Source organism: Schistocerca cancellata, chromosome 2, assembly GCF_023864275.1.
Source record: "Schistocerca cancellata isolate TAMUIC-IGC-003103 chromosome 2, iqSchCanc2.1, whole genome shotgun sequence".
Classification (NCBI taxonomy): Eukaryota; Metazoa; Arthropoda; class Insecta; order Orthoptera; family Acrididae; genus Schistocerca; species Schistocerca cancellata.
The window spans coordinates 606,888,233-606,900,363 of record NC_064627.1 but is presented as its reverse complement, the minus strand read 5'-3'; the positions used below and the strand labels follow the sequence as shown (position 1 = coordinate 606,900,363).

General features: G+C 38.3%; 1 protein-coding gene across 1 annotated transcript in view; it reads left to right on the top strand.

Annotated features, from left to right (window-relative positions):
- Positions 1 to 10,451: 10,451 nt before the first annotated feature.
- LOC126162260 (alkyldihydroxyacetonephosphate synthase) overlaps positions 10,452 to 12,131 on the top strand; it is a 249,674-nt gene continuing 247,994 nt past the window's right edge. Inside the window, exons 1-2 of the mRNA XM_049918652.1 lie at positions 10,452 to 10,733; positions 11,275 to 11,361. Coding sequence (XP_049774609.1) covers positions 10,546 to 10,733; positions 11,275 to 11,361 — 275 coding nt within the window. The 5' untranslated portion in view covers positions 10,452 to 10,545. The remainder of the gene's footprint in view (positions 10,734 to 11,274; positions 11,362 to 12,131) is intronic.

Sequence of the window (12,131 nt, the reverse complement as noted above, 5' to 3'; positions counted from 1 at the left end):
TGCTGCCCTGCTGCCGCTGTGGCCTCAAACTTTTCATTTTTTGAGGTCAGTTGTCATTGTTGCCAACATACAGATATTTTGCCTAAAAAATCTTGCAATTGATTTGGTCTTCTGATGATTTTACTAGATGGTAAACGACAATATCATCTGCAAACAATCTGAGAGAGCTGATCAGATTGTCTCCCATATTATTTATGTAAATTAGTAATAGCAAAGGGCCTATAACTCTTCCTTGCAGAACGCCAGATAACAATTATGTTTTACTCGATGACTTTCTGTCAGTTACTATGAACTGTGACCTTTCTTGCAGGGAATCATGAATCCAGTCACACAAGTGAGAATATACTCCATGGGCCTGCAATTTGATTAAAAGCCATTTGTATGGAATGATATCAACAGTCTTTTGCAAATCTAGAAATTTGGAATCAATTTGAGTTTCTATATCGATGGCACTCATTACTTCTTGAGAATAAAGAACTATTTGTGTTCCACAATAACGATATATTCTGAATTCGTTCTAACTGTGTGGTAACAGAACATTTTCATAACTAATTAAACATAACTCCAGAGCCTAATGGTATCTTTCTCGAATTCTGTATACAATGTGCATCTCAGTTAGCCTCCCTTTGAGACATAATATACTGTAGATTCCTGCAACAGAAAGCTTTGCCCTACTATTGGAAGAAGCGCTCAACACATTCGTTTGCAATATAGGTAACACAAGTAATCTTGAAATTAATGACCTGCCAGAGAATATTGATAGTAACCTCAAAGTACCAAGTTATTTTCAAATAAAGTACTGTCTGAAAACAGCTGTACAAAATTCAGTCAACTCATACTAATTCCTAGGTACATTTATTGGTAGGTTTTTAAAACAAAGCGAACACACAGGCTCAATTGTAAGTAAAACAAATAGTAGACTTTGGTTTATTGGTAGCTTACTGGGAAAATGCAATGAGTCTACAAAGGAAATCATTTACAATATACTTGTGCAACCCATCCCAGAATACAAACATTTCAAAAATGAGATCGACAGCAAGTGCAACATGGCTAAGCACGGATGGCTAGAGGACAAATGTATGGATGTAGAAGCATGTATCACTAGGGCTAAGATAGATACTGCCTACAGGAAAATTAAAGAGACCTTTGGAGAAAAGAGAACCATCTTTATGAATATCAAGACCTCAGATGGAAACCCAGTTCTAAGCAAAGAAGGGAAAGCAGAAAGGTGGAAGGAGTATATAGAGGGTCTATACAAGGGCAATGTTCTTGAGGGCAATATTATAGAAATGGAAGAGAATGTAGATGAAGATGAAATAGGAGATATGATACTGTGTGAAGAGTTTGACAGAGCACTGAAAGATCTAACTCGAAACAAGGCCCTGGTAGTAGACAACATTCCATTAGAACTACTGACAGCCTTGGGAGAACCAGACCTAACAAAACTCTACCATCTGGTGAGCAAGTTGTATGAGACAGGTGAAATACCCTCAGACTTCAAGAAGAATATAATAATCCCAATCCCAAAGAAAGCATGTGTTGACAGATGTGAAAATTATCGAACTATCAGTTTAATAAGTCACAGCTGCAAAATACTAATGCGAATTCTTTACAGACAATGGAAAAACTGGTAGAAGCCGACCTCGGGGAAGATCAGTTTGGATTCCATAGAAATGTTGGAACACATGAGGCAATGCTGACCCTACGACTTAGCTTAGAAAATAGATTAAGGAAAGGCAAACCTATGTTTCTAGCATTTGTAGACTTAGAGAAAGCTTTTGACGATGTTGACTGGAATACTCTCTTTCAAATTCTGAAGGTGGCAGGGGTAAAATACAGAGAGCGAAAGGCTATTTACAATTTGTACAGAAACCAGATGGCAGTTATAAGAGTTGAGAGGCATGAAAGGGAAGCGGTGGTCGGGAAGGAGGTGAGACAGGGTTGTAGTCTATCCCGGATGTTATTGAATCTGTATATTGAGCAAGCAGTAAAGGAAACAAAAGAATGATTTGGAGTACGAATTAAAATCCATCGAGAAGAAATAAAAACTTTGATGTTCTCCTATGAGACTGTAATTCTGTCAGAGACAGCAAAGGACCTGGAAGACTAGTTGAACGGAATGTACAGTGTCTTGAAAGGAGGATATAAGATGAACATCAACAAAAGCAAAATGAGGATAATGGAATGTAGTCAAATTAAGTAGGGTGATGCTGAGGGAATTAGATTAGGAAATGAGACACTTAAAGTAGTAAATGAGGGTTTCTATTTGGAAAGCAAAATAACTGATGATGTTCGAAGTGGAGATGATATAAAATGTAGACTGGCAATGGCAAGGAAAGCATTTCTGCAGAAGAGAAATTTGTTAACATGTCAGGAAGTCGTTTCTGAAAGTATTTGTGTGGAGTGAAGCATGGACAATAAATAGTTTAGACAAGAAGAGAATAGAAGCTTTCGAAATGTGGTGCTACAGAAGAATGCTGAAGATTAGATGGGTAGCCCACATAACTAATGAGGAGGTATTGAATAGAAATGGAGAGGAGAGAAATTTGTGGCACGACTTGACTAGAAGAAAGGATTGGTTGGTAGGGCATATTCTGAGGCATCAAGGGATAGCCAATTTAGTTTTGGAGGGCAGTGTGGAGGGTAAAAATCGAAGAGGGAGACTAAGAGATGAATACCCTAAGCAGATTCAGAAGGATGTAGGTTGCAGTAGGTACTGGGAGATGAAGAAGCTTGCAGAGGATAGAGTAGCATGGAGAGCTTCATCAGACCAATCTTTGGACTGAAGACCACAGCAAAAACAGCAACAAGGTCTCTTTTCATCTACTTGTCTGATGACGCTGGATTCAAAACTTCAGCCCTGTCCTTACTCTGAGCAATTAGTTTCTCGTGATGTATCACTTGTAGCACAAATACCATAGTATCTTGGTAGTTCTGTCATCAGAGCTATTCATGAATTTTAAAAATCTTTCAGAGACTAGACTATCAACTGTGACATATTGAAATACTGAGGAGACCTGCAAGAAATTATCCACAAGAGTTTTTTTCATTCAAAACAGTGACACAAAATTTGTTTCACCTCTTTTTTTCTTATTTTATTTGTGAGTGCGTTTATAAGAGAATCAGTTAATGATGAACTCTTCTCGGCTGACATAAATTCGGCGCAACAATTTCATGAGCTTCTTGACCATCATCTTCAAGCAAAGTGTCTGGATGCTTTGTTCTACCTATCTACAAAGTCGGCCCATGCGAGGGCCGTGCCGCGATCCACCGCCACAGGTAACGTAGCGCTCCCCCATCACGAAGCGGCATCCCCTTGTGGAAGTTCGTGTTTGGCCCACCTGTAGAAGCGGATAGCGGTCGAGTGTCTACATAGCATCCCAACACTTCACTTGAAGATTATGGGTACGAAACTAAACAAAAAGTTGCGACAAGACGATAACACAACTCTACTGATCACCTGAGAAGATTTAATCATTGAAATACGCTGAAAATGCCTTCAATCACACGTAGACTCAGTTAAGTCATTCTCTTATTAGATCTGACACTCATATAAACACAGAAGAAAGTTCAAACTTATGTTTCAGCTATTCATCAGATCCACTAAGGAGGTGTATGAGTTGAACATAATTGCATTGTTATCTGCTCGAGTCAGAAGATGAAGTTTGTTGGCGCTGCACAAGTTTCCCAATTTTTACTGAAATAAACTGTTGCTGCAATATTCATCTTCAGCATGCCAGTGCAAAAGTTGTAACAGAATACTGGGGAAATGCAATCAGTCTACAAATAAGATTTGCTTACAAATCACTCACATGATCCAGTCTAGAATATTGCTCTACTGTATCGGACCCATACCAAATAGGTCTAACAAACAAGTCTGTGGGAGAGCGTCACAGAGATGCTGAATAACTCGAACTGGTATACTCTTGAAGATATACATAAACAAAGCCTACTGAGGTAGTTTCAAGAGCCAGCTTTAGGTAATGACTCTAGGAATCTACCACAACCCCCTAAGTATCACGCCCTTACGGATCATGAAGCCAGTATTATATTAATTATAGTATAACTGGAGACATTTAAATAATCATTCCTCCTGCACTCCAAACCTGAATGAAATGGGAAGAAACCCTAGTAATTAGTACAGTGGGATGTACCTTCTGCCATGCACTTCACAGTGGTTTCCAGAGTATAGATGTAGAAGTAGTTGCAGATGTGAATTGCTTTTATTCAAGCAACAATTTGATTCAGGACATCCTCTGAATTCCACCTCTTACTTTGAGAAAAAATGAACTACATCAGTTAAGCATTTCATCGTATCTCTATTCTCTTCTACTCATCCAACCTGCAATCAATTAGGCTCTTCTTGTATGTATTTTCATTGATTGTGGAGAGCAAATAATTCTGAGGTTGGCTGTCCGTTTTAATGACTAATGAACCTTAGCCATATCAAAGTAACCAACACTATTCCCAAAGGATTTATCATTTATAAACAAATGAGATGACCAACAATACATATTGCATATTAGGTCCTGTTATCAGCCACACATTGCTGTTGTAAAGTAGCATATTAAAATGCAAGAGCTCCTGTGAGCTGTGATGCATAATTCAGATGAAGGTCCATCTTGTATTACATTCCTCTTGTCTAGGGAACAATGTGTGACAATGGTGTGCAGCAGAATCTCAAAGACTGCACAGTAATACCACCACTGTGCTGCTTGGGGTTCCATTTTCTCTGCACTCAGCTCTGTGATATGCACTGACTTCAGCTACTTCCCTTCGTGCCAACTGTTTTAAACTGTTAAGGCTGTTTATGCCATGCACCTAACGTAAAACTATATACCACACATGTAATTAGTCATTTAACTTAAGCACAAGCACGTTTTCTATAGAAGCCAAAAGGAAAATATAACGTTAAATCTTTATAATATCACAGCAAAGCCTTTAGACACCAAAGTACAGGTCAGGGTGTCAGGGGGCAGCAGGAAATCACGCATCCTGGAGCTCCAACGTCCACTTGTGCAACTAACTCGAAAAACATTGGTCCACACTTGGACTGTAAAGCATAGTGAAAACAAAGTTACAAAGGTTGCTGAAAATCACGAGAAATTGGCAGCTCTAATGCAAAAATATTGCATACTATTTTATTTGCCAAGCGAAATAAGAAACGGCTTTAAACTGCAATGTTCTCATTGGCTTCACTGTTGTTTGCAGTTTATGCTGGGGAAGCAATGCTTACCTTTCATCCATTGAATACACATTGGTGTATGTATAGGCCAGCCTGTCTCATTAGGCTTAATGTTTTGGGATATTACTCTATTAAAATTAATAACAAACATAATTAAATTAAACTATATATTTCCAGAGGCTGTTTCAAGTCTCAGTCATCAGTGACATATACATGCAGACTGCAGTTTGTACCAAGGCATTTTCTGTGAACTTTATTGGAGTTTGAGCTGTGATCACTACGTTTTTGTCATCAGCAAACGGTGTTTTTTCAATCCACTGTGGAAAATCATTAATAAAAATAAGAAAAGGGAATGGGTCTAAAACATTCTCCTGTGGGACACCTACGTTAATATATTTTGTGTCTGATAGCTGTCTTACTAGAAATCATTTTGAAGTATGTGAGATCTCAACTCACTGACCCACTTTTCTAGATCTGACCAACTATTTCTTAGCCTCATCTCTTATACCTAGTAACTCTAATTTATGTAACAAAATTTTGTGCTCACTAGTGTAGACTGCCTTTGATAAGTACAAGAAAATTCCATTCATGTGATCATCTTTTCCCAGTGCCTCAAGAATGACTTTTATAAACCGTGAAATAGCAGATTCTGTACTCGTTCTATGCCTGAAACCGTATTGTTCATTACAAAGAACATTAAATTTATTTAAATACTTCATGAATCTATTTTTCATTAGTTTTTCAGTAATTCTAGAAATGATGGACAGTAAAGATATTGGTCCGTAGTTTTCTATATTTTTCTCTTCACCATTTATAAGTGTTGGTATTGCTTTTGCTCACTTTAGGTATTCAAGAAAACTGCCAGTTCTGAATCGTATGCTTTATGTTTAGTTGTATATATACAGACTGAAGTGACGAATGACAGTTGCACCAAGGTTGGGATTTGTACCAGGGGCTCCTGCTCACTAGGCAGGTACTCTAACCACTATGCCATCCTGGCACAGTGGCTTTGCACTGCTGCATTGACTACCCTGACTATCCTAACATGGCTCCCTCCTCAGTCCAAACTCTCGTTCATGCCTCAGTTCAGTTGTTATTCCCCCGAATTTCGAACAGCATTATAAAGGCTCTCCAACTGTATTGGAATAGCACTTCAGTATCGAATGAAATGCGGAGATCCTGCCTGTAACACAGACAAATGTGCTTTTAATCAAATGAAACTGTATGGTTCCTCAGACTCTTTCAAGTCTCAAATGTCTAATAGTTTCATACATATTTATCCTTTACATAAGGCTGGATGTACCATCTCAGGATAAATCCAGGGCTAGCTAACGGAAGATTGGGCTAACCACAGTTTAACTTGAAGTGCCCATTGTATGTCGCCATTTATTTCCTCGTTTAGGTATTTCCAGAACAGCGTTCATGTACAGTTAAGTTCGGTCTTGTCAACTGACATACGGCTCATAGATTGGTGTGCTGACCACATGCCCCTCCATATCAGCATACAATGACGCCTGTGGGCTGAGGATAACATGGCAGGTGGTCGCTACCATTGGGCCTTCATGGACTGTTCGGGCGGAGTTTAGTTTTTTCCAGTTAAGTTAGCAATAACTGAACAGCACTCTGGGTACTTTCTCGTACGTCATTTCATATTTACTTAGTTCCCTTCTGCAAAAATAGCGTGTCAAACGTGAGGGATAAGCTTTCCAGACTGCAAAACTTTTCATTTGAGGATACTTCAAGGCTGGTAGATACTGTAAATGAGTTCAAAAGTGTAGTAGAAAGCACGAAATTTGCTGCAGCCTCAATCAATGATAATTATTAGTGCAAAATATTTAACTGAATTTGTATGATACTTGTATGTATAACAATCTATCTTGAAATTAGTTAAATGATCAGGTATTTTTATTTAACCAGTAAGACATCTTTCTAGATTTGTGAATAAAGTATGGAAAAATATGCAACAATTTCCATTCACAAATATCTTCACATAGATCGACAGAGCAGCTATAACAGATGTATGACTTTTTTAACACATAAGTATAATGCCCAGAAAAGATAGCAGACGCTGCAGATTGGTGGCGCCCTGTATGTGAAATACGTGTTCCAAATTGTATACATCGAAGTACATGATTTGATAAAGTTGTCAACAGCAGCAATCCACAGTCAGTTTGATTTAGATACAAACACGATAGTATTCCAAGAAATGTATCTGTATGGAAGATGGTGAATTGTAAGTAGGCGCTAAATTCAGAAACATCTGTGAAATGAGGTCTGCTTTGTGAAGCACCTGGTCTTTTTAATCTCTCTGACAGACTGTGAAGACACAAATATTACAGAGATTGATTTGACTGAAAATTCTGAAAGATATTACAGCTAGCTTGCTTTTGTATTTATCTCTTACAATGATTAATTCATTACAACAGCAATGGTGTTCTACAGAAAATACCCTTGTGGAATTATTGAACACTACTTGTTCAACAACTTTTGCAGTTCATGGGTATATACACTGAAGCGCCAAATAAAGTGGTGTAGGCATGTGTATTCAAATACAGATATGTAAACAGGCAGAATACGGCGTTGTGCTCGGCAACACCTATATAAGACAACAAGTGTCTGGTGCAGTTGTTAGATCGGTTACTGCTGCTACAATGACAGGTTATCAAGATTTAAGTGAGTTTGAATGTGGTGTTATAGTTGACCCACAAGCGAGTTGGCATCTCCAAGGTAGAGATGAAGTGGGCATTTTCCTGTACGAGCATTTCACAAGTGTACCTTGAGTATCAGGGATCCAGTAAAATATTAAATCTCCGACTTCACTGTGGCCGGAAAAAGATCCTGCAAGAACGGGACCAAGGACGACTGAAGAGAATCGTTTAATGTGCCAGAAGTGCAACTCTTTCGTAAATTGCTGCAAATTTCAGTTCTGGGCCATCAACAAGTGCCAGTGAGCGAACCGTTCGACAAAACGTAATCGATAAGGGCTTTCAGAGCCGTATGCCCACTGGTGTACCCTTGATGACTGTACGACATAAAGCTTTACGCCTCACCTGTGTCCCTCAACACCGACATTGGACTGTCAATGACTGGAAACATGTTACCTGATTGGACGACTCTCGTTTCGAATTGTATCAAGTGGATGGACGTGTATGGCTATGGAGACAACTTCATGAATCCATGGACTCTGCATGTCAGTGGGGGACTGTTCAAGCTGGTGGGGACGCGCGGAGTGGCTGCACGGTTTGAGGTGCCGTTTCACAGACTGCGTGGCCCCTCCTGACAGAGGTTCAGGTCTCCCTCGGGCATGGGTGTGTGTATTGTTCAAAGCATAACTTAGTTTAAGTAGTGTGTAAATTTAGGGACTGATGACCTCAGTAGTTTTGTCCCCTTAGGGATTCACAAACATTCGAACATTCAAGCTGGTGGAGGCTCTGTAATGGTGTGGGGCATGTGCAGTTGGAGCGATATTGGACTCGTCATATTCTAGCTATGGTTCTGACAGATGACACATATGTAAGCATCCTGTATGATCATCTGCGCCATTGATGTCCATTGTGGATTGCGACGTACTTGGCCAGTCCCAGCAGTACAGTGCGACACCCCACACGTCTAGAACTGTTAAAGAGAGGCTCCAGGAATACTCTCCTGAATTTAAACACTTCCGCTGGCCACCAAACTCCCCAGACATGAACATTATTGAACATTTCTGGGATGCCTTGCAATGTGCTGTTCAGAAGAGATCTCCAGCCCCTCGTACTCTTACGGATTTATGGACAGCCCTGCAGCATTCATGGTGTCAGTTCCCTCCATCATTACTTCAGACATCATTCAAGTCCGTGCCATGTTGTTTGCGGCACTTCTGCATGCTCGCGGGGTACCTTCATGATATTAGGCATGATATTTGTCTCTTCAGTGTATAAATCCAGTTTCTGTGATGTGGTGATTATTAATCATATTGAGGGTATAGATGAAGATTAAGATGCCAACTTTTTCAACAAGCAACCATTGTCTTTTTCATAATCCTGGAGTAAAAAAATGTACCTATAGCAAATGTCAAACTGGAAGAAATGTTTGAGGAACAGTATTTCATACATAATTTTGGCTTGTAGAATCATCATTAGCAGCTATATGGAATCTGGAAGGAATAATGATACCTCCTGTTCTCAAACATGAAAGCATTAGCAGTGTCCCAGGTGGTGCTGCTTCAAAAGTAGCTAGACAAGAAACTGAGTAGGGAGGGAGACCTGAATTTGTTTAAAAAATTCATATACATTTGTTAATTTTATTTTCATTTAACTGTATCAGAAAACTGAAATAATTTAAAAAACTCTTTCTTGTGTTTTTGCCCAGTGCCGTAAACATCCTTTTAAAAATCCCACTGGCTGTCCCCTGCCAACACCAATCCTGTCTCAATGGACAGAAAGAAATCACCAAAGGAAAAAATATTTGAGTGACTGTTGCACCTGGTCAAGAGAGTCATTTTTGAAAGAAAGAAAAGCATGACATGAGGCAATTGAAGAAAAATTTAAAAACATAACTTGCCAGTCACACCTTTCATTTAATGATTATGTAGATTCAATAACTGAAGATTCATGTTGGCTGAATGACACGTACCTATGTTCTTATAACACAAACAAAGCAATTACTTTATGATACATATAGATGTCGTTATGTGGATGACACTAATAACTGTGAAATACCACAGCTATCTGCTATAGCGCTTTTTTTTAAATAAAAAGATTGACTTTCTTGTTAATTTTACTGTGTTAAACCTAGCTTGGGTAAGCACAAATAAGTTACATGTTTATAGGAATATTGCTAGGTGGTGGACAGTTTTGCTGCTCTGAAGGATTTTTTAAAATATGGAAAGTTGTTGTCCCAATGGAAATAAGACTGAACAATATTTTCTGCTACAGATGTGGCTGAGTGAACTCAGGACATTAGTGTACTATTAAACTTTGTAATATTAAAAATTAATTAATATAATTTCAGTAACAAAACCATTTTATATGTAGTGTGTGATTTTCCTTATAGTGATATGATGTATAGGCCTACTTTGTATTCGTAATTGCTGATATTCGTTTTAAGACCGTGGACCAAGTCAAAATTCTCTGCTTAACATTTTTAATTTTTGTAGACTTTACTCGATGTATTTCGACTGATATATCGATTTCGGTTACTCCGGAGTATTATCGATAGCTTGGCGTATTCGATCGGAGCCACAATTATATTTAAGATCGATTTTTTTCAATAACGTAAACTCAGTTGCATGCTGTGCATCACTCTGCGTGGAAGGATACGAACGGACCGGAGAATTCAGTTGTCTCATTGCTGTACACAAACGAGCTGTGATCAGCAAAATGTTCTCAAACGGAAGTAAGGATGACAGCCAACGCGTGAACGCAACGCCGCTTGCGACACAACCTCCAAAAGAGAAAGAGGCGGGAAGCGACAAATGTTTAATGAGTGATCGGCGTGAAGTGGGCGTAACTTTGAGAAACACTAAACCAAAACCAAAAAAAGTTAGGAGTGCTATTCCAAAGCACAGGTAATTGCAATCATATTTTCCTTGTCTGTTTATACCCTTAAGTGAGGAGCGCATTGCTGCACAAGGCAAGGCGTAGTACACTGAATATTTTTCCGGCGGCCAGCGCGAATCCCAATCCTGAAGATGTTTTTTCAGATCATTTATGGTTATTCATATTCAATTGTAGACTATCCCTCATTTCTACTGAGGTAGTTTTCTAGTAACAAGCAACGATACGCATTGAGTTGTCTAATCGGCTTTAGCCAACTTATTGTAACCAGAAAAATCTCGTTACGGGCAAAAAGGAAATTGTCTTATGGCAGTTTACACAGATAACTGCACATTAAACTAATAACTTCGTAAGCTTAATGTGATTGCTTCACGGTAAAACAAGGGGGTATAGGAGAAAGGAGTGGGCTTTTCGATTGTGTGCATACGCCACAAGTGTACATTTACCTGAATAAGTTTTATTTACTGTGCTTAATATTATAGAGCTGTTATGTATATGATACTTTTATTAAAATTTCTTGTATTTATATGGGTAAATATCTGTTGTTTACAGACAAGAGTTGTTAAAGTGGAATGGTTGGGGTTACAAGGACTCCCAGTTTGTAGTTAAAGATGGGATAATCCATTTCACAGGAAACCGGTGAGTTTACATTTCGTTTTTTTTTATACTTGAATGCGTTGCTTGCGTTTTCAAAGCCAAGTGACTCATTAAAAAATACTTATTGTTATTCTAGAACCCTACGAGAATGTTAAACTTTTGCTACTGATGTTTCATACCAAACTGACGGTTTTATATTCTGGGTACTCATTTGTTAGTGATATAGTCATCAGAGAAGAGCTAGAATTACTTGTATTCTGGATTGTGAGATCATAATTTTTTACATAGCATTTTGCTGTCAACATCCTCTAAAATCATTAAATTAGCTATCAGTCAATATTGGGAAACCCAGTGTAATTAATCCGTGCCCGATTCAGATGATATAAAACTACTGTATCACGAAAATTTTGAAATTTTTCTGTGATTATTAATTAAAAATCGATGTCTGTTGGTTCTTCAGTCTCTCATTTGGCGTTTATTGTTAATTTTTAGTAGTTTGAATGTCTCTAATGCCAGTTATGTTTCGAAGTACTTTTATGTTCCTCCTGTTCGCCCTCGTTTATCATCTGAATTTAAAATTTTGTGTGTGGTAACAGAAAATGTATAAAATGTTTAGACTTTTGAACTCACTACAGGGTGGTCTTGATCACTGTGGATCTTAATATTTTGATGTCTTTATTTAACAGTAAGCAGAGTACAATTAGTTTCAATACATGCCAAAATTAAAGTGTCTTGTGTAAGTATGGCATCAAACAGCAAAAGAAAAACTGAAGTCACTACATAATTCGTAAGCACACAAACATTTGGAAAAA